This window comes from Astatotilapia calliptera, chromosome 18 (assembly GCF_964374335.1).
Source record: "Astatotilapia calliptera chromosome 18, fAstCal68.1, whole genome shotgun sequence".
NCBI classification, from domain to species: Eukaryota; Metazoa; Chordata; class Actinopteri; order Cichliformes; family Cichlidae; genus Astatotilapia; species Astatotilapia calliptera.
Genome location: NC_137439.1, coordinates 10,052,939 through 10,075,462, shown reverse-complemented (window position 1 = coordinate 10,075,462; position 22,524 = coordinate 10,052,939). Strand labels below are relative to the sequence as shown.

At 40.2% G+C, this 22,524-nt stretch overlaps 2 protein-coding genes across 2 annotated transcripts; both read left to right on the top strand.

Moving 5' to 3' along the window:
- Window positions 1-3,440: 3,440 nt before the first annotated feature.
- On the top strand, window positions 3,441-8,698 carry pex19 (peroxisomal biogenesis factor 19). The gene is made up of 8 exons (XM_026150637.2): window positions 3,441-3,596; window positions 4,963-5,051; window positions 6,005-6,167; window positions 6,264-6,349; window positions 6,431-6,601; window positions 6,684-6,854; window positions 6,942-6,986; window positions 7,169-8,698. The coding sequence occupies exons 1-8, from the start codon at window positions 3,533-3,535 to the stop codon at window positions 7,253-7,255; spliced, it is 876 nt and encodes a 291-aa protein (XP_026006422.1). The 5' UTR covers window positions 3,441-3,532; the 3' UTR covers window positions 7,256-8,698.
- Window positions 8,699-10,068: 1,370 nt separating this feature from the next.
- copa (COPI coat complex subunit alpha) lies at window positions 10,069-22,440 on the top strand. Its single transcript, XM_026149624.2, has 30 exons — window positions 10,069-10,292; window positions 10,665-10,778; window positions 10,875-10,948; window positions 11,166-11,246; window positions 11,759-11,835; window positions 12,007-12,116; window positions 13,994-14,103; window positions 14,652-14,751; window positions 14,949-15,167; window positions 15,432-15,582; window positions 15,777-15,843; window positions 15,950-16,025; window positions 16,202-16,284; window positions 16,583-16,808; window positions 16,938-17,076; window positions 17,455-17,617; window positions 17,784-17,930; window positions 18,083-18,272; window positions 18,363-18,458; window positions 18,570-18,658; window positions 18,826-18,949; window positions 19,545-19,634; window positions 19,756-19,859; window positions 19,943-20,089; window positions 20,209-20,349; window positions 20,470-20,652; window positions 20,836-20,946; window positions 21,043-21,204; window positions 21,328-21,522; window positions 22,032-22,440. The coding sequence occupies exons 1-30, from the start codon at window positions 10,253-10,255 to the stop codon at window positions 22,089-22,091; spliced, it is 3,669 nt and encodes a 1,222-aa protein (XP_026005409.1). The 5' UTR covers window positions 10,069-10,252; the 3' UTR covers window positions 22,092-22,440.
- Window positions 22,441-22,524: the final 84 nt, after the last annotated feature.

Here is a 22,524-nt window from a genome sequence, read left to right as displayed (position 1 = left end):
GCAAAGTAAAAGTGACGTACAGGCTAATGAATCAATAATTATCATCTAACAACGTGATGTTGATAATAATGGTATCCTAAAACCTTTGTGTTACTTAAGCGGGGACATGACTTTTATATGGGGGCAATTATATAAGTATGTGTTTCGCTCCTTGGAAAATTAGTTGATTAATGAAAACTAATGTTTAAACACTGAAAATCATCCACCTACTTTCTACACTGTATTTATTTGTGATTAAATATTCAGATTTCCCCACAACGTACCATCCTGGACACACCCCTGAGTTGCCTGATATCTGATTAGAAAATTTTAGAAAGCCCCACGTGAACAATCAATGTTGTCATCTCCATCAGCGTTACTATCGCTACGGGCCGGATGTGCTAAACATTTGTCAGCGCTTCCCTCTGAATCTTTACACTCGGAGTATATTTTTTCATGCTGTTGCTTAGCAACGACACCCCGACAACCATATTTATTTGTATGGACTGTAAAACTGAGACGTTTCCTGAAAATAGAAAAAGGAAACCCCCGACCTCTGGTATCACATAGGCATTTATACAAGACTGATTTGACTTATTTAAATCGTTCACATTTCAACAATTAAGGCCTGTGGGGCTACACTGTAAAATCTAATTAATTCCCAGAACTCAAAAAAATTGAGGAAACTCGTTGCCTCAAAAAAACTAAGTAAAGCTTACTTAAGATGACTGTTAGGACAACTTATACATTGCAAGTCTGCAGTATTAAGAATAACTTGATATTTCTGACTGTACAATTTTAATTGTTTACCTACTGACAAACATTTCAAGTTCAACTAAATGAAAAAACAATTTGTGGTAACCTGAATATGATTAAAAATAATTAACAACACTTTTTGTAATGATGTTAAAAATCAGCCCAACTTTTATTTTCAAACACAACAAAGTATAACAGCCAACATACTGGACACTGTTCTGCTGAACAACAAACAATTATATTGCCATCACGGTTATAATCTTACAATGAAACACATTCTCAGATCTAATTATTCTGAAAATAAGTTTAGGCCTACCTCAAGTTTGTTTTGTACTTACTTATATAATCAAAATAAAATATTTGTTGTTCTGTCACAAGTGCAATCTCTAATTTAAACAACACATTTGTTTTTCATTCCAACACAGGAGCTGGAATGTTGTAATGTTTTAAGGATGGCTTGTTTCCAGTCCAGGCATTACTGCCTGAATGACTATCATGGATCGAGGTGATCCAAATGTAGGTGCAGAAGAAAGTCTTTAACTTCCCTTAAGTACAGTGGCAGTGGATGTGTGTTGGAGATGCAATGAGCTTGAACCTGCAGGCGACCATCTTCACTGACCACACCATCTGTGACGGAGGACTCATCTCTCCTGGTGTCCTGCAAGCAAACAATCATATTGGAACAAAAACAAAACAAACATGAACATGAACTTAATTGCTTTCTTAAAACATTTTTTTCTGCATTTGGTATAAAACAGACTCCAATTTACACAATCTCAGGCTCCCTCCCCAGCGGAGAGGTGACATTCAATGTCCCAATTGTCAGTCTGGATAGCCCTGACCCCCACCCAACATACAATAATGTCATGAAAGCATCATTTTAAAAAGGGCTATGCAAACATGGCCAATAACTTTCATTCTAATGATGTGCAAAATGATTTGGGAACAAAACAAATTTTTCTGTTAGAAAACTTGCAGACTTCACTATATACAGTGTAGACCCTCTAAACTAAGTTTGGGGGATGTGATCTTTCAAGAAATGCAGACCAAACTGTTGTTTGTTTACTTACACAGCATGTCTTGTAGAATTAACTGGAGTCACCAGCAACAGCATCGTGCAGCCATATCTCAAGTCTAATAACAGAAGACAGGAAAAGATCAGTAAAGAAACAACTTCCCCAAACCACAGGACAAATAAAACAATAAGTAAAACAGGCTGATCTAAAGTATGATTAAAGTTCAGCCTGATTAATATAAATGTCACTGACAGTTGCTAATATATTGGAAAACCAAAATACTTACTGATGTCTTTCTGTCCAACAACAGGAGTGCTGGTCCCGAGCCTCAAAGACAGTAAGATGCAAGCAGAGGGAGAAAAAACAGAACATTTTTCAGAAACTGATTTGATCCTTAATGGCTGTGCAATTATTGTAACATAGAGTTTGCTTATGTTGTTAAATAAAGGCTAGATTTGACATTAATAGATGTCACAGATGTTCAAAAGCTGCCACAAAGCATGACAAAAAATGGACGTCTCCAAAAACTTCGGAGCATTTTTGCAAATATGTGATGTCTTGATAAATCTTTCTGTCTGGCAGCTCCATCTTCAACACCCTTTGTCAAATGTATGCATATCAGTATATCTACTATCCATCTTCTTTGCATGATCCAGCCATTTCAGCCTTTCCTTACTAACTTTGTCTCCAAGCCATTCAACCTGAGCTGCCCCTCTGATGTAACCATTTCCAGTGATGGCGCCATGATCTCTAAGATGTCATCATAGCAGGTCATCTTGTAAGCCTTAAAATTGTATTTCACTCTGGCTGCTGGCCTTCTATCATACATCACCCCTGATTGGCTGCACCCACTCCTCTCTGCCTGCACTCTCTTCTTCACCTCTCGTGTGCACCATCCATTACTTTTGGATGGTTTACGCAACGTATTTAAAATCAACTACCTTTACTATCACCGCTTCTTGCAGCTTCACTCTTACACCTGTCTCCCTCTCATTCAAACACATGTAATCTATCTTGCCTTTTACGTATTTTCATTCTTCTTCTTTCCATTGCAAACCTCCATCTCTCCAGGCTCTCTTCCACCTGCTGCCTGCTCTCAATATAGATCACAATATGAGCCACCAACGTCGACGTCCACAGAGACTCCAGGCTGACCTCATCTGCCAACCTGTCCACCTTGAACCCATCTATCAATTAAACTGCATACATCACCACTGTCTCACTGTCCTCACACGTGTCCCGCACCGCCCTCACACTTCTCTGCCACTCCTGACTTCATTCTATCACACACTTTGGCTAGATTCACAGTCCAAGTCCTTCTAATCTTCTCTATACTTCTCTATCAGAACTCTCAAATAAAACAACTGTAGTTTAATATGTGCGAGTTTTAAACTGACTAAATGTACAGATCAGTGTGGTTTCTTATCAATGAGTATACATTTACAGATACAGAATTTGTCCATTGTAAGATCAATGGACAAATAAGATCAATGAGGTGAAGATGGGATAATGACAAAAAGGAGGGGAACACAATTAAATAGAAAACATTTAAAAACTCACATAAATTCTAATACAAACACAAATAAAATACAGGAAGTATCATGTAAACATTTGTGCTTTTGTGTGCGTGTTTTCCAGAACACTAAACAACACTTTGCTCCAGAGTAAACTATTTAACCGGCCACGAGGCGGCGCTCACTCGGAGGAGTGACGTAGAGGTGTTTGCGACATTTTTACAGCAGAAGCGGCAGTTTCCGCGCTGGGTTGGTGAAGGCAACATCATGGCGTCAGGACCAGGAGGGTCGTCCGATGGGCACGATGCAGAGCTGGAAGAATTATTGGACAGTAAGAGTCGGCATTAATATTTTATCAGTGTGTGTATTTCTGAACACAGCAGTGGGGTTTTCGTGCAGCTTCGTGGTGTCGCTGTGTCCTTTTTTTGTTGTTGTTGTGCTTTCATCGTGTCAGGGCTTAGCTCAACGTCAGGTGCTCCTGCCGGGGTCTGCAGGAGTAATGTCCAAGAAGAAACGTCAGCACGAATCGCTTAATGTCTCTGCTGTCAGATAACTTTATCCGGGTTCAGTTTGTGCCCTTCATCGTGTATCTGCACAGAACACGGAGTCAGTTTCCTTAACTACATATTTTGTTCAAGGCAAATTTTCAAAACAACCCAGCTTAGGATTTAAACAGTTTTATTTTTCCAAATATGTATAAAGGCTAAATCATCTACAGTTTTACTTTCTCAACAGTAGGTTTTCAATATAAAAGACATTCATAATAATAATAAAACAATCAGAAAAGGGCTAAAAATCTTCAAACCGCTTTATATGTTTTTCCTTCAGTTTAAAGTCATCATTTGTCTTATATAAGACAACATATTATTGTGTTATGTACACCAAATTCTGACCCTTCCATCCAAATGTTCCAGCAGAAATCAAGACTCATCAGACCAGTCAAACCTTTTCTAATCTTCTAATGTTCAAATTAGTTCTTCGTTGGCAGGAATTTCACCTGGCGTTGTCTTATGCCCCTATAGCCCATGTACTTCAAAGTTTGATGTATTTTGCATATTTTGTATGTTGACTGGTTGCATTGAGTGGTTATTTAAGTTAATGTTGCCTTCCTGTCAGCTCGAAGCTTCCTGGCTATTCTCTGACCTCTGACATCAACATGACATTTTCACCCAGAGAACTGCTGCTCACTGGATCTTTTCTCTTTTCACACCATTCTCTGTAAACCCCAGTGATGGTTGTGTGGGAACAGCCCAGTAAATCAGCAGTTTCAGAACAACCATTCCATATTCTAAGTTATTTAAATAACCTGTCTTTGCCACTCTTATGCTCAGTTTAAACTTTAGCAGGTTGTTGTTTTCCTAATTAAAGGCCAGAATTGGTGTTTGAAGAATGAAGTGATTGTTGATTAATTGGTTAGTTTAAAAAAAAAAAAAGTCACTGCTTTCGTGTTTTAAAATGTGAATATATTATGTTTTTGCTCATTTCTTTGATAATGAATTTTTTTTAAATTTTGAACACAGAATGAGTTGATTAAAAACAAGAATGACTATTTTAAAGTTCAGAAAAATTGCTGCAGCATTATATGTTATCCAGTTATCCCATAGCAATAGAATAACTGGATAATTATTTGTCAGTGAGTATGAAACCATTAAAAGCATTTTGAGTGAATTGGTTCTAATATCATCGCTTTCTTTCAGGTGCGTTGGATGATTTTGACAAGGCGCCCGCCCCTCCAGCCCCCGACCCTGCAGCCGCTTCGTCCTCAGCCAGCAGTGGTGCACAAAAGGTGCTTGCGAAATAATTTAGAATATAATATTTAGAATGGAATGGAAGGCCAGCAGCAGCTTCCGGTTCAAATTATTCTGCCTCAGGACACAGAGGAAGTGCTGCCGCTGCTGGGCCTTCTTTACCGGGGCGATGGTGTTGTGGGTCCAGGTGAGATCAGCTGAGATGTGGGTGCCCAGAAACCGGAAGGTGGAGACAGATTCCACTCGTTCTCCATTTCTAATGAGAGGGGAATGGACCTGTCTGTGCCTCCTGAAGTCCATTATGAGTTCTTTTGATTTAAGGACGTTCAGCTTCAGGTTATTTTCTAAGCACCAGAGGGACAAGTTCTCTACATCCGTCCTGTACGCTGTCTCATCTCCATCAGAGTTGAGTCCAACCATGGTGGTGTCACGGTGGCAAATTTTTAAATAAAAGTTTGGCTTATAGTGAATACCAATACATTTTCTTTTTTTTTTTTATTTATTACCCCTAATGTTAGGGAATCTAGGACATGTTGATTTTAAGAAATAACTGACACAATTTGAAGTCTTTTCAGTCCTTCATCACTTTTTTAACATTTCACCACCAAAAAACTGAAGTCACACAACAGATAAACATCGCAACTTTCTTATTTCCTGATATCAGTAAATATCAGTATTTGCAGATGGCAATATTTGACTGATAAAGCAGTGCTTTTGTCTTTTTCTGTTAATTTTCTATCCAAAACTGCAACTAGAAAGTGTCAGTGTTATTTTAGTTTTGAGCTTTCAAATGTTGGTTCTTTTACTATTAGGAAGCAAGACTGCTGCAGGTTTATGTCAAGTTTAAAACATTGTAAGCTAGAGTCGGGTCTAGAATAAAAAAACAAAACTGTTTCAATTCAGATGCGCTGAAAAGAAGAACATCTTCCTCTGTTTTTCCTTATTTCTATATAAGGGATTTTGTTTGTTTTCTCTTCTTTGCCTGTCTCAGCCCCCTTTGCTAGAGGACTGTAAGCTCTTCGAGACTCTCTTTGAAGGGGACATGGCTGCCCAAGCTAAGGAGGAGTGGGAGAAGGCCATGACGGAGCTGGCTCAGGAGGAGCCGGAGCTTCTCCAACACTTTCAAAAGCTATCAGAGGCTGCGGGAAAAGTTGGTAAGATATAGGCTTGTGTTGACTATAGTTTACTTCTAGTCTTCTGCCTATTTTGGCTTGTTAGTTTACAGAAAATACTCTGTTTATTCTGAGCAGGTACTGACACTGCCTCCCAACAAGAATTCACTTGCTGTCTAAAAGAAACCCTTCAGGGGCTGGCCAAAAATGCAGACAACCTGAAGGTGGGTCAAGCTGAAATTGAGCAAATATAATGAAGGTTTTGCAAATGAGAGCAACTTCATAGTCTGATTGTTTTTTTGCAGTCTTCGGGACTAGCTGGAGATGATCTTGTCAAAGCACTAGAAGGCCTAGGGTTGGAGGAGGGTGAAGGAGGTGGTGATGATGGAAACATCCTGCCCATCATGCAGTCTATCATGCAGAATCTTCTCTCTAAGGAGGTTCTTTATCCATCTCTGAAGGAAATCACTACTAAGGTGTGCCTTTGGTTTTATAGCAGACATTATATTCTGCAGTGTCCCATTCAGTATTTGTATTAACTCTACTTCATTCTTGCAGTACCCAGAGTGGCTGGAAACCAACAAACCGAGCCTTAGTCCAGAGGATTACCAGCGCTATGAGCAGCAGGCCAAAATCATGGGAGACATCTGTAAGCTCTTTGAGAGAGAGGGAGAGGGTGCAGCAGATAAAGAGAGCACATTTGAGAGGATCATGGACCTGATGCAAAAGGTGATGCAGCACTATCTCTTATCTCATAAAAAAGCAGTTTATGTGTAGAGTGAAACTGGTAACTTATCCTGTTTCTTTTACCAACAGCTGCAAGACCTTGGACAACCACCTAAAGAGCTAGCAGGTGATGCAGTAAGTAAAAACACCATTGTGTGTTTGACCTCACTAAGATTTCAGGGAAAGAAAATGTGCTGTCATTTGATTGTCCCTTTCATAACAGAACTGCGGTTGATGTTTTAATCTGAATTTTATGTGATTTGAAATGAGCACAAATATTTATAGGCTTCTTCCTCTTTTTTTTTCTTCCTCTCCAGCCTCCTGGCTTTAACTTTGACATGGACTCTCTCAATCTTCCTGGGGGCCCCGGAGCCGGGTCAGCCGAGCAGTGCTCCATCATGTGATGAGGGGAGTGGTGGTGTCCATCTGAAGCACTTGAGCCGAAGGGTCGCTGTGTGTGTCAGCAGCGGGGGAGAGGGACAGAATGAGAAGCAAATGTCAGGCAGGAGTGTGACTAATCCGTCATCACTGCTCTCCCCCCTAAAGAGTAAAGTGTGTGGAAACAGAAGCAACATAAGGAATCACAAACAACAAACACACATTCTTCTCCATAAAAATCACAGAAGGTACAACTAAGAACATTTGGACATCTTTTCATTAGCAGCTGCCACAATTCCTTCACTCTTTAATTTTAGCAGAGTTTCTGTAAGAAGAAAATACCACTGGCCTTCTCAGTGTTGTTTTTACATACTGTTCAACCTTATGGTAATTTACATCAAAGCACTTCACGGGTATAAACGGTGCCTTTTCAAAGTGACTTTAAGTTGTTGTTTTTAGGTTTCATTAGAACGTGAAATTTCATCTATTATTCAGCTACGATCGGCTTTAAAATGGTGTGAATTTGCAATAACATCCCTAGTTGGCACCAAGTGATTGTTTTCTAACATTTCACTTAAGATAAAAGCTTTAATTTAGAAAGTTTATGGTTAACATGCTAGAAAACTATGAAAAATGTGTACATTTGTTAGTTATTTAAAAGACTAAAACAACTAAAGAGGAGTGGAGCTCTCATAAGAGATTTCCTTTACCTCTTAAAACTAAGCCAGCTAATTTAATAAGACCATTCGCTATTCCTCATTCCAAAATATTGATTTGAAGTGATTGATGATTCCTGGATGCCTTTGCTGTGGTTGACGTGATCATTATAGTGTAGAGTTACTGTGCAAAGTGCTTCCCTGTGATTCCCAGTGTTTTCAATGTGCAAAATGGTGTTTTCCTTTGGTATGGGGTCCCCGCTGGGGAACAATAATCACCTGAGGGCATGAAAATAAACCCTATAAAAGTGCGTCATGTTTGTTCCAGAGAAGGCGACAGACAGTGTAGTAAACATCACATTGTGTTACATAAAAGGGAGAGAGAAAGAGGTGACTAAATCATGGAGATGCGCTATTGGGTAAGACATCAACAACCTGATGTAGGCACTTTCTGGCAGTGGCTGTCGGGTTTGTGTAGCGGACAACAGTTGACTTCTGTAACTGTAGAGAGAGATCTAGATATCACACGAGCACCAGCCCATCAGTGACTGTATAATAAAGGGTTCTGTGAAAGGAATCAGTCAGCCATGTGCTGAGAAGAGATGCGATTTACATCAGCTGAGGGGAGTTCTGCTGCAGAGGTTCACAGAGACCTGTGGTTTCATCCCAGTGTGGGGTGGGACTCAACTCTCAGGGCCGATGCAAATGTTTCCCACAGCACCGTTAAAAATAATAAAAAGAATGATGATAATAAAACCTTTTTGACACTATTCTTCTGTAAATATATAAAATAAAACTAATGATATACTGCAATTGTTCCCGGTGTGATTTTTGTCATTTCTTTCATACTGCTTATGGAACATGAGTAGAAATATTGTGTCATAATCAACTGCATTCAGAGACAAGTTTTACTGTAAGCTTACTGCACTTCAGTTCGTGTATGCGGTAGTCATGATCCTAAAGCTGTGGTCCTTTTATAAAATATGCTGCATTACTGGAGAAATTCTGCAGTAAATGAAGTAAAAGGATTTTTCAAATTTAAATCCTCAAGTAATAAATAATTAATAAATAATAAATTCATATACACTCATTTTGAACATGTCACTGTAATTTGGGGCTTTTAATGGCTTCTTTCACAATGTCTTTAACATGACAAAAGTAGTATCATAGTATCATACTCTGGGGCTTTTTGCTGCTAATGGTATGAGTACACTGGACAAAGTGGATGGAAAAATGAAGAAAGAGAATTACTTCTAAATTCTTTAATGTTACCTCAAATCAACAGCTACACATTTGAAACTTGAAACATGGTTGGATCTTCCAACAGGACAGTGGAATGGCCTTCTCAAAGCCCTGACCTCAAAATCTGTAGACTATGATTATGAAACCAGTCACTATAAATGAATTCTACCAAGTCTGACAATAAGAGTTGTCAAATATCCAGTAAGAATTATTCTGACTGTTTTTTAAAGTCATTAAAGATGTATGATGTCCTATCAGCCAAACCTGGAAAAAGAACAGGTCGAAGAAATCACTAAAAGCCCCAAATTATCACGATATTCATGCCTATGAATAAGTGTGTGTAAACTTCTGATCACAACTGTATTTTGAGACGTTTAAAAAGGAAAAAAATGTGTAGAAGTCCACTTTCTTTTCGTAGCAATCCTAGATTATTGATTTTTTTTTTTTTTTTTTTTTTTTGCTTTTTGGGGTTTTTTTTGTAATCCAGTGGAAATGCATTACTTCACACTACAGGCGCCCCCGCGTGCCACGTATCGTGTCTGCAGCAGATGACGTCATCAAATTATTACTTGCAGTCGGTTTTAGAAATAAGGAATTTTATAATTGTTTAGGAAGAAAACAAATCAATGTATTGATCAATACGTATTAAGTTCTTTTAATTGTAAATTTGTCACTTTAATCTCATACAATTTGCGAGTTCATGACATTGACATTTTAAAGAATAACCTCTTTGTCTCTTAGATTTTTACCGCTTTATTAAAGAAGCTAATGACTCTTTATCCGAGTCCGTATACTTATTTCGTACGTCTAGGAAGTGCTTAGCAATTTACAGATTAGATTTTTTATGACGGCATTTAGTCGCGGATGTCTTGTCTATGGGTTACATTTCTACGCGCCGCTGCCGTGGAACTTTCTGCGTCAGATTTTCGTCGCAAAACTTTATTGTTCAAAACCGGAAGACAAAACGGACTACGTGTCAGGAAAAAGGAGAATCAACTAAATGGGCGAAGGTGGTCAGGCTGCTTGATTCAACCAATCTGCAAAGTTTCGTCCTTTTTAATTATTTGCTCTGACTGAGTTTTGTCTCAGCATTAAAAAGAAGAGCTTTGCGGTTCACCAGTAACGATGTTAACAAAATTTGAAACGAAGTCGGCCCGTGTCAAAGGTAAGAGTCTGCTAGCTACTTATTAGCAAAGAAGCTAACGTTAGCTAGTTGACGTTATCGTCCTCGGTTGATTATTCAGCCAGAATTCTCTCGTTATTCTTGTTTTTAAATAGATTTTTTCTCCGACTGTCTGTAACTAATTTGTCTTTATTATGTCTTATTCAGATGTAGCGATAAATGGACAGTAGTTGTACGTGTCCTTAGCTGTCCGGCTAACATCACTTTGCATGTTTAAAAAGCCGCTGTAAATTAGCTGTCCGGCTAACATCACTTTGCATGTTTAAAAAGCCGCTGTAAATTAGGATGATGCTGGTCGTCTGAAGTGTAATAGCCTCTTCTGTAAGAGCTCTGATGAGCTGTTTTACATTTCAGGCCTGAGCTTCCATCCCAAACGGCCGTGGGTTCTTGCAAGTTTGCACAACGGAGTCATCCAGCTGTGGGACTATCGGATGTGTACACTTATTGACAAATTCGATGAGCATGACGGTAAGACGGTGTTTTAGCTGGAGTACGCTGCTTTAGCTTACAAACTGTGTTATTAATGGAAATGAGGTGTGATTTTAATGTGGTATCTCACATCAGGGCCTGTAAGAGGGATTGATTTCCACAAGCAGCAGCCACTGTTTGTGTCTGGAGGAGATGACTACAAAATCAAGGTGGGACTGCTGTGGCATCAAGACTCTCATTAAATGTCATGAAGCTGGATAAATGTTGTTCAAGTGCTTATTTTTGTATTTATTTGGTTTGAGGCAGTATCTCATACTCAGGATTTCTAATATTTTGCCTAAACGTCAAAGGTGCTGCCATGTCTTAATGCACTACTGTAATATGAAACCTAGGTGAGAGCTGAGTAAATATTCTTGTTGTGTACAGGTGTGGAACTACAAGCTGAGGCGCTGTCTCTTCACCCTCCTTGGGCATCTTGACTACATCAGAACCACCTTCTTTCACCATGTGAGTTGTCCTGCCGTTTTAACATAGAAAATGGACAAGTGACAAATTATAGGAAAACCTTGAACCTTTGACTCCCACAGTGACTCTCATATTTTGAACTACTTGTCCAAATCAATGGAGGTATACAAAATTATCACCTTTTATCCTGTGAAGTGCTCTCTTCCAGAATGGCCTCCACCAATCTGGATTAGATTAAATTATGCAACTTGTATGTTATGGCTTTTCCAGTCACCAGATCTTAGCCCATCATTTAAGATATGTTGTCTCCAAGTCCAAGATAGAAATCATTAGTTGTATTTGTGATGGTGGAGCACTGTACAAATGTAAACAACACTAAAGCTGGGATTCAGTACAGTACTACATATTATGGTAAACACTTTGTCTTTAAGGGGTTTTCCTTTATATTGTCACCCCACTGGATTAGTACTTCTTTCTGTTTTTGGGTGTTTTTGTATTTTATGTTAGAACAATTTAGACTTAAGTTATTACATTAATTGTCACCTTGCCTGTAGGAGTACCCCTGGATTCTGAGTGCTTCAGATGATCAGACGATTCGCATTTGGAACTGGCAGTCCAGGACGTGTGTCTGGTAAGACACTGTGTAAAGTTTAAACTGTTGTTTCTCACAACTTGCACATAGTTAGGATGTTTAATTGAGATTTTAAATAAACAGAAGAATGAAAATTGTTAAAATTTACAATAATGAAAATGAGTGGTCTGCCCTGATTTCTTATGTTTCCTATTTCTTTCTTCTCTGCAGTGTGCTGACTGGCCATAATCACTACGTGATGTGTGCCCAGTTCCACCCATCTGAGGACCTGGTGGTGTCGGGCAGTTTGGACCAGACTGTGCGAGTGTGGGATATCTCCGGTGAGGGCCTGGGGATGGCCGACCAGAGGACAGCGGGCTGGGTTTTGGGGGAGGGGTTGGGAGCAGAGTGGTACAGATGAGGAGGAAGAAAACAGGAGCAGGACCGAAGTGAAGTCCTAAACCTCTTCTTCCTCTCTAACTTGTAGAGGATAAAACTCTGTGGGCTGTTTGCAGAAACACCTCTCTTTTGATAGATGGTAAGAGAGTTAGATGCAGTGGAACAAATTTATGGTGTGCTATTTTTTTATTATTTTAATACAACACTGTAAATAAAAGCTCTGAAAGGAGAAAGGCCTTACAGGTTAGATCGGGGTGGGCAATTTCAGGCCCAGAGGGCCGGTGTCCTGCAGGTTTTAGATCTCACCTTGGGTCAACACACCTGTATCACAAGATTAGTTCGTTACCAGGCCTCTGGAGAACTTCAGGACATGGTGAGGAGCTAATTTAGCCATTTAAATCAGCTGTGTTGGTTCAAGGACACATCTAAAACCTGCAGGGACACCGGCCCTCGAGGCCTGGAGTTGCCCACCTCTGGGTTAGATACACAGTGAAAGGATAAAATCCACATGGATGGATAATTGGAGAGGTGTTTCTGTGCCTGTGCATGCTGTAAAAATCTTGTCATTTTTCTTTCTCCTGTTTCTTGTCTTTAGATTAACTGCACTCATTTGCTTTCATTTCCTTTCATGTGAACATGCATAAGTTCTAACATTCACCAATCCTGGGTTTATGTCATTTAACTTGAGCATGGTTGCATCCATTTGTACTTTTTTTTTTTTTCTAACTTGTCTATCACATGACTTAACTGCAGCATGTGTTTTCATTTTTTTATGATAAATACATAGTAAGTTTAAAGTTTAGCTTTAAGGGGGTCACTTTGCACTCATACTCACAATATAGAAAATCCATACTGCTTTTGCATCCAAAAAACATTAATTGGTTAAAAAAGAGTTAATCTTTTTTATACACTTAAACTTTCTGGCTGTCCCATATTTCTATATGGCCTATGACATTTGCACGACTGGCTCTACTATTAAAAAAATAACATGAAATATACTACAGGTTTATATTTCCTGTAGTCATTGCAACTTATTGTTGTCATCCTCATTCCTAACCAGTAATTGTGGCATTTCAGACTATACTAACTGCACGTCATTTAAACATTGTGACTGAAATGTGCATGAGCCTTTAAGAAAGCAAACTCCAAGACTCATAGTCCTGATACTCAACGCCCCATCGAGGCTCACCTTTACAATGCTAGCTACCACCCACTCCACCTCCATCAGCCAAGTCCACGCACTCCCTGTGTCCTCCTTATCCCATGCTCTCCCTGGAAACATCCACACCTGCACATGGGTTCCTAGTGTCATTTCTGTTTCCCATGTCATCTCTCTCTGTGCTGTTGTACTATCTGCTCACCACATTGTTTTAACAGGCAAGAATCATGAATACAAGCTGTGTTTTCTCCATCTTTTTTCATTTCCTGATTTTGCTGAGTCTCTGAAATAATCAGCTACCTTGCTCTGCTATCCATCCAAATCACAAGTTACTCCGGTTTCTTCTGTAATCTGATGATTAATTAAACCAATCAAAGCACTGTTGCAGGAATGATTGTTTCCAGACTCAAGCTGGCAGTCAATGAGAAAGCAGAGGTTGTGTTGGTGTGTTTCAAACCTGTGTGTGTGTTCAGTAGTACAAAAGTGCGCTCTGTTTTTTAAACCCCCCTTTTGTGGCCTCTCTTCTCCAATGATGATTCTCCAAATTTGATATCTAAATAATGTGTATCTTGTTTTTCCCATGTTCCGATCCTCTATTGTGCCCTGTCTAATTTGGTTATGGCTCCCCCCTTTGCACGCGGTGCTCTCTGATGGTTCCAGGTTTGAGGAAGAAGAACCTGTCTCCAGGTGCTGTGGAGACAGAGGTGCGCGGCATCTCTGGTGTTGATTTGTTTGGTGCCTCTGATGCTGTTGTTAAACACGTCCTCGAGGTGAGAAGCAACTTTGTAGCTTTTGTAAACGTTGTGGTCATTTGAGTGAATCAGCCTTTAAAGGTTACCAGTGAGGGAGCCTTCATATGTTCCTGGTATCTCATTACAGGGAAATGTCAGTTTGTAGTCTTCCGCTCACATATTGTTTGGATTTCCTGTTTGTTTGTTTTTTAATGATTAATTAGCATTAATGAGGTTTCTTCAAATCATCAAAAAAGTCCATGATGCAGTTCTGTCTGTGGAAAACACCAGCTTTTAGCCCGAGCTGGCAGTTGAATCTGTGGGTTGTTTGGTTTTTTTTGTTTGTTTTTTTTGTTTTTTTAGGGGTATGTGATTATGACTTAAGGTCAGAAATATTCAGTTATAGGTAATAAAACTACATTGCTTGGGTTTTGTTTTAATGTACTATTTTATGGTTTCTGTGTGATATATTAATTATTTAATGGTACTATAATGGCTTCACGGAGAGTAACACAGTTTAGTTTCATATAGATTGATGCCATGCTATGACAGCTGTCTGTGTGACTTGAGCTTATGTTTATGTTCAGGGTCACGATCGCGGGGTCAACTGGGCAGCCTTCCACCCCACCATGCCTCTCATTGTGTCTGGAGCTGATGACAGGCAGGTGAAGATCTGGAGGATGAATGGTGAGTGACTATACATGAGTGTTAGAAGTTGATGTTCACAGAAGCTAAAACCCCTGACTTTTCTGTTATGTGCCAAGAAGTAGGTATTTCATTAAGCTGACTACTTCACTAATTGTTTCCTGCTGTAAATGTTTCTGCTTCTTTTTTGTCTTTAATTATCTCTCCTTTTTTTTGTTTTTCCCCCCACCTGTGTTCAGAGTCCAAGGCATGGGAGCTCGATACATGCCGTGGGCACTACAACAACGTGTCTTGTGCCATCTTCCACCCACGCCAGGAGCTCATTCTGTCCAACTCTGAGGACAAGAGCATCCGGGTGTGGGACATGTCCAAAAGGACCGGAGTACAGACCTTCCGCCGTGATCACGACCGCTTCTGGGTGCTGGGTGCCCACCCAAACCTCAACCTGTTTGCTGCAGGTAAGTGCTGACAGTGATCTGATCAAAACAGGAACATTAACAGTTCAAACATCAATTTGCAAAGTAGTTGTTTGGTTAGTTTTGAAGCTGATCCTTTGCATATCAGGGAAAATTAAAAAAAAAAAAGAAGATTTTAATGGTTCTCTTAAGTTCACATGGCCTAATAACAGGAAATGTCTAGCATGTATTTCCTGAGGAGGGGAAAAAATACAGTGTGTATGTGTGAAATTTGCACTGACGAATGGTTTGTTTTGTGTCCTTAAGGTCATGACAGTGGTATGATTGTGTTCAAGCTGGAGCGTGAACGTCCAGCCTACGCCGTACATGGCAACATGCTTTACTACGTCAAGGATCGCTTCCTCCGCCAGCTGGACTTCAACAGCAGCAAAGACACGGCTGTTATGCAGCTGCGCAGGTAGGTGTGGTGTGCATGAGATAGCATTTTGAGTGCAATTTCTTAGAATTCCTTTCTTAGACCAAAAAGAAATTGGTCTAAGAAATTATGGGCTAGTGCTTGTTTTTTGTCGTTCGTGGGTTTTTTGTTTTTAAATGAAAATCTGTCTAGTTTAAAATAACAATTTTACCTGTTTTACCTTCTCCTTAACTTAGTGGGTCTAAGTTCCCAGTGTTCAGCATGTCTTATAATCCCGCTGAGAATGCTGTCCTGCTCTGCACTGTAAGTATCTCTCAGTGAAAATGCACTCGCACACATTAATCTCTTACTGCTCAGTTAAGTGTGTTGGTTCGCATCTGTTTATCGAAATGCTCTTTACCTCCTGCAGAGAGCAACCAACCTGGAGAACAGCACCTATGACCTGTACTCAATTCCCAAAGAAAGTGACTCTCAGAACCCCGATGGTAAAAAAACAAACAAACAAAAAACAAAAAAAACCCCAACAGTTTAATTATGTTTTTTCTCACACTCTAAAAACATTTGTTTTTTTTTTCCCTTTACTTATTGAATGTTATATGCCTCCAGTTTGTATCTCCTTGAATGAAGTAACAAGAGGCTGCGTTTTCTTTTTAAATTCCAGCACCGGAGGGGAAAAGGTCTTCTGGTCTGACAGCCGTTTGGGTGGCCAGGAACAGATTTGCTGTGTTGGACCGTATGCACTCTGTAAGTGCATATGAAAGTTTACAAAGCAGTGAAATATATAGGAAATCCCTTTTTAAAAGATTTTTTGAAAAGTTGGTTAATTCTATAAAAAGAACTGAAAGTGTTGATCAGTAAATCATTTGTTCTTTACAAATGATCGATCAAAGGCAGTCTGGCACGTTAATCTCCGAATGAAACAATCAAGAGTCCATTATGTGACTTGTGAAGCCTGCAAATATTTGAAGAAAACTTTTTACTTTGCTTTTTGTCCTAATCTATAATTATTCATCACAGTGCTTTCTTCATTTCTCCATTGCAGCTGCTGATTAAAAATCTGAAGAATGAAATTGTGAAGAAAGTCCAGGTGCCGAGCTGTGAGGAGATCTTCTACGCCGGGACAGGCTCACTGCTGCTGCGTGATGCCGATGGCGTCACGCTGTTTGACGTGCAGCAGAAACGCTCCCTGGCCACCGTGAAAATCTCTAAGGTCAAGTACGTGGTGTGGAGCGCAGACACCAGCCACGTGGCTCTGCTGGCTAAACACGGTGAGTGGATGAGATGTATATCTGCAGATTTGACCAACAAATATTCAAACCTGAAAGTTTTCTCTGCTGGTTCTCAAAGGAAGCTCTAAATCTGATTTTTCTCTTTTTTTTTTCTTCCCTTCCCTTCAGCAATTATGATCTGCAACCGTAAACTGGAAAGTCTGTGCAACATTCACGAGAACATCAGAGTGAAGAGTGGAGCCTGGGATGAGAGCGGAGTCTTTATCTACACCACTTCCAACCACATCAAATACGCCCTCACGTCTGGGTATGTGCTGCTTAGAAAAGGCAGTGTTAATTTATTCCCACAGGCACAAGTCTCTGGGGACAGAAACTTCTTAACACAGACCTGTAGAGCTTCAACAAAATAAGCTGTCACTGAGAAAGTTGTGAGCTAAAATGTTGCCTTAGTGCTTGTTTTCTTTGATAGTGTTGTGCTCCCACATGTCTTTTAAAATAAGCACAGCAGTGACTTAGAATAGTTAGAGATTTGAGCAAAAACAAAGCTCCAACTTTATGTTTTAAAGACAAATACAAATTTGTTTGCTTTAAATTCTCTGGACAGAAAAGCTCAAATCTTTCACAGTTAGAAAGCATCAGTTCAGTGTAAAATGTCTAACTTAGGATATTCTTTGTGTTCCTGTAGTGATCATGGCATCATCAGGACCCTGGACCTGCCCATCTATGTGACCCGCGTGAGAGGCAACAGCGTTTATTGCCTGGACAGGGAGTGCAGGCCCCGTGTGCTCACCATCGACCCCACAGAGTACCGCTTCAAACTGGCCCTGGTCAATCGCAAATATGATGAGGTCGGTTCTTAAGGGTGGTGTCCTTGAAGTGATAATCTGAGTATATTTAAGGAGATTAAACACCAGAACTGTGCAGTGATAATCTGAGTTTCATATTAAACAGCATTACATTTTTGCCAGGAATCATTTGATTCCTAATTCTGAGATCATTCCTGTTACTCTTCAGGTGCTCCACATGGTGCGCAATGCCAAACTGGTAGGTCAGTCCATCATTGCCTATCTGCAGAAGAAGGGCTACCCCGAGGTAGCACTGCACTTCGTCAAAGATGAGAAGACGCGCTTTAGCCTGGCTCTGGAGTGTGGGAACATCGAGGTGAGCTGGCAGCAGTACTCAAAGACTGCTGTACCTATTCTATCATTTTTTTAAGATAAGGATGGAAGTCTTGTGCATGATGAGCTCTAATCAAATCACAGTGAGACCGAGATCTGTGTGCAAAATTAAAAATCTCATCTCTGTACTTCCAGGTGGCTCTGGAAGCAGCCAAAGCCCTGGATGAGCGCAGCTGCTGGGAGCGTCTGGGTGAGGCAGCACTGCTGCAGGGTCACCACCAGGTCGTGGAAATGTGCTATCAGAGGACCAAGAACTTTGACAAGCTCACCTTCCTCTACCTCATCACTGGTAACTTGGCCAAGCTACGCAAGATGATGAAGATTGGTGAGTGAGGATGTCTATTCTTTATGTTACATGTTGCAAAGGTGTGTATGTTCTCTTTCAGTATTTCTAATGGCTGTGTTGTCTGTGTAGCTGAGATCAGAAAGGACATGAGCGGTCACTACCAGGCAGCACTCTACCTGGGAGACGTCAGCGAAAGGGTTAGAATATTGAAGAACTGTGGACAAAGTGAGTTAATTTGTCAACATTCACTCATATTCTGTCGTATTTTGTTTGCCAGCCTTTATGGCAGTAAAATGACAAGTTATCATGCAAAATTGTTTGTGTGCATGCTTGCAGAGTCTCTGGCCTACCTGACTGCAGCCACACACGGGTTGGATGAAGAGGCTGAGGCACTAAAAGAGACGTTTGACCCAGAAAAGGAGACGGTGTGTTCACAAAACATTCTTCCTACACAAATTATGGGAAACAATAACATGCAGAAGCAGTGAACCTAATATGTATTTTTTTTTTAACAATACAGTAATTCATGTTGATAAATAACATAATTATTGCTTAATTTTAATTTAAAAATGGTTTATTATGTAACTTTTAGGTGCCAGAGGTTGATCCTAATGCACAGCTGTTGCAGCCACCTCCACCCATCAACCCTCTAGACACTAACTGGCCTCTGCTCACCGTCTCAAAGGGCTTCTTTGAGGGAGCTATTGCAGCAAAGGGTAAGTCAAGAGCCACGATGGACTGAAAAGGAACATAATACTTTAAAGTTTCATCCATGTTAACTTTGTTCAAATGGAACCAAGAATGGAGACACTTAATACTTAATTCCGAACAAGGTTATGTGATTGGTTGGGTTTTGTCTGTTTGTTAGCAGGTTAGTCAAAAGTTGCATATGGAGCAAAACCTTATTAGAGGTGCAACTTGGCCCAACCTGAAAGTGATCAGCTGATGAATATTTGGAACGATTCTTTAGCATTGCTAGATAGGATAATGTTTGACATATCTTTGCAAATACATACCAGATTTAAATAAGAAAAACTGAGATATCCCTTTGATGATCTCAAGAAAATATCACAATACAATCTGGATCCAGATATCCAAAGACTCACGTCCATGGTCTGAGCTGAGTTTTCTGCCTGGACTTGGATTGCTTTTAAAACAGCTGGTTGTTTGTTTTTTTTTGTTTTTTTGTTTTTTTTTTAAATATCTTTCTAATATGCAACAGTGTTGCTTTTTTTTAAAGGAATTCAAAGATGAAGTAATTGTAGAAACGTGTGGGATTTAATATGGGCACCTGTTGTTCACCTGTTGTAGGGAAAGCTGGTCAGATGGCTGCCGACTTGGACATGGATACTTCAGGAGGCGAGGGCTGGGGAGATGATGCTGAGCTTCAGCTGGATGAAGGTAAATTCCGACTGATTTTAACAAATCATTTTCTATTTTTTTCTTTTCTTTTTTCAAACTTTCAGTGTACTGCTTGAGCCTAAAAATATTAAATGTGTATCTTTCCCTCTCTTCTTCACAGATGGCTTTGTGGATGCTCCGGAAGGATTAGGAGAGGAAGGATTGGGGAAAGAGGAAGGAGGAGGATGGGATGTTGAGGAAGACCTGGATCTTCCTCCAGAGCTGGTGAGAGAGAGAAAAATTCGCATATTAAATGTGAAAAGAACATAAAGCTGAGTACTTTATACTATCTTTACACCAATCAACAGGATGTACCAGTTGGTGCAGGTGGAGGAACAGAGGACGGCTTCTTTGTCCCACCAACCAAGGGCACAAGTCCAACCCAGATGTGGTGCAACAATTCCCAGCTGCCAGTGGATCATATCCTGGCCGGCTCCTTTGAAACTGCAATGAGGGTCCGCTCATAGTGTTTTCCAACACAGTTTATTTATTTTTGGTTCCCTTTGATAACATATATCATCGTTTAAAAAGGAAGGCATAAATGGTTAATTACTGTTGCTTGTTTCTACCATAGCTGCTCCACGACCAGGTTGGAGTTGTGGACTTTGGCCCCTATAAGTCGCTTTTCATGCAGACTCTGTCCAGAGGACGCACATCTTACCTGGGGCTGCCGTCCCTGCCCTGCCTGCGTGGGCACCCACAAAGGAACTGGAAGGTACAGCTGTCTATTTGGTGGATGTATTTTTTATTGATATATCTGCTCCTTTTCTTCATAGTTTCTAATTGAGTCCACAAAATAGAAAATGACTTTTTTTATCTTTGATTTTCTTCTCAGGACTGTGGGGCAAAGCAGGGGCTGCCTGCTGTGGGCCTGCGTCTCTCTGATCTCATCTCCCGCCTGCAGCAGTGCTACCAGCTGACCACAGCTGGACGATTTGAGGACGCCGTTGAGCGCTTCAGAGTCATCCTTCTGTCTGTACCCCTGCTGGTGGTTGATAACAAACAGGAGATTGCAGAGGTAAGCAACAAGCATGCCTTGAACCTGATCTGTTTAATCTCTAAAATCCATTTGTAATGGACCTAATAAGCTTGCCTGTATGATCCTCATGGCTCCTGTGGCTTTCAGATAAACTAATTTTGTTGACATGCTGATACACATTTATATGTGCTCAGATACTTAACTGGGTTGTATGTGTTTTAGGCTCAGCAGCTGATTACAATATGCAGAGAGTACATAGTGGGTCTGACCATGGAGACTGAGAGGAAGAAGCTGCCTAAAGACACTTTGGAACAGCAGAAGAGGTTGTGTGAGGTAAAAAAAAACACAATGAAGCTTTCACTGATTCACACAAAAAAATCACCAAAGCATGATGAAAATGTTCAAAAAAAATGTTTGTTTTCCTTGCAGATGGCTGCTTACTTCACCCACTGTAATCTCCAGCCAGTCCACATGGTGTTAGTGTTGCGCACAGCTTTGAACCTCTTCTTCAAACTGCGTAACTTTAAGACAGCTGCAGGCTTCGCACGACGTCTCCTCGAACTTGGGCCCAAGCCAGATGTTGCACAGCAGGTTAGTTGTTCATCACTCATAACTTATTTTTTTATTTTATAATTGTCTTTATTAGATGGCCTTTATTGTGCTGGTGTCATTCTCTTGCCATCATCTCCTTTGCAAAAATATTTCCTTCTTTAGACTCGCAAGATTTTGGCAGCCTGTGAGAAGAACTTGACAGACGCCCACCAGTTGAACTACGACCCCCACAATCCATTTGACCTGTGCGCTGCCTCTTACGTTCCCCTGTACCGCGGACGCCCCGTTGAGAAGTGCCCTCTGTCTGGAGCCTGCTACTGCCCCCCTTACAAAGGCCAGATCTGCAGGGTCACACAGGTAGACCAAACAAATGTGTATATAAAATTTTAGGGACCATCATTTAGTAAAGGAGAGAACATTTGGTCTGAATGCTCAAGTTTCTTGATCACTCAGATCTGAAACTGTAACCATCTTTAATGAGAACACCTGGTAAATTGTTTATGTTTGAAGGTATTTTCTCTTCAGTCAGGGAATAAGGGCTAATAATAATAACAATAATTATTAATAAATAATATTAATACAGTAATATCTGTTGAAGATTTGCAAGAAAAAAGGCAATACTATCAGTCAAGTTCACTTTCAGCTTAGTGAGTGGAAACCTTTTCAAATCTTCAGATGTGGTTGTCATGACAAAGTAGCAGAAATTTTATTAACCACTTCTAAGCTCTTGCTTCTATTTTTATATCATTAAATATGCTGCCTTCACTCTTCCTTTTTATTTATTTAAATGCCCATCTCTGCTATAACTACCACCCCCCCCCCCCCCCCCCCCACCCACTAATTTTTAATGTTTCCTCTTTTTCTAGGCGACGGAGATCGGCAAGGACGTGATTGGTCTGCGTGTGAGTCCACTTCAGTTCCGCTGAGAGGATAAAAAAAAATGAAAACACTTCCACTCTTACTTTGTTGTAGTAATGATACAATTATTTGCATGAGAAATAGAAGCAGTTATATATGTGTTTGCTCACAGTGCTGTTAAACCTCTTTAAATCCTTTCTCAGCTATCTATTCCTGTTCATCACTGATCCTACTAAAAGCTTTTTGTTGTAAGTACTGCTGCATCAATAACACAGTACTGTGTGCTTTATTAGAGCTGTAAAACCGTACTGTTAACCCGCTCCTGACTTGTATGACGTGAATAATGGAAAATGAACAGCAGTACGCTGTGTATCTGTGGGAAACGATAAAATAAAAAGGTCCTTTTATGAACACAAATGAAGTGTGTGAGTTGGGCCATCTTTGTCGTGTTTTTAATACGCTATGGTGTCTGCAGAAGGAAGTGAAATGGGAACATTTGAT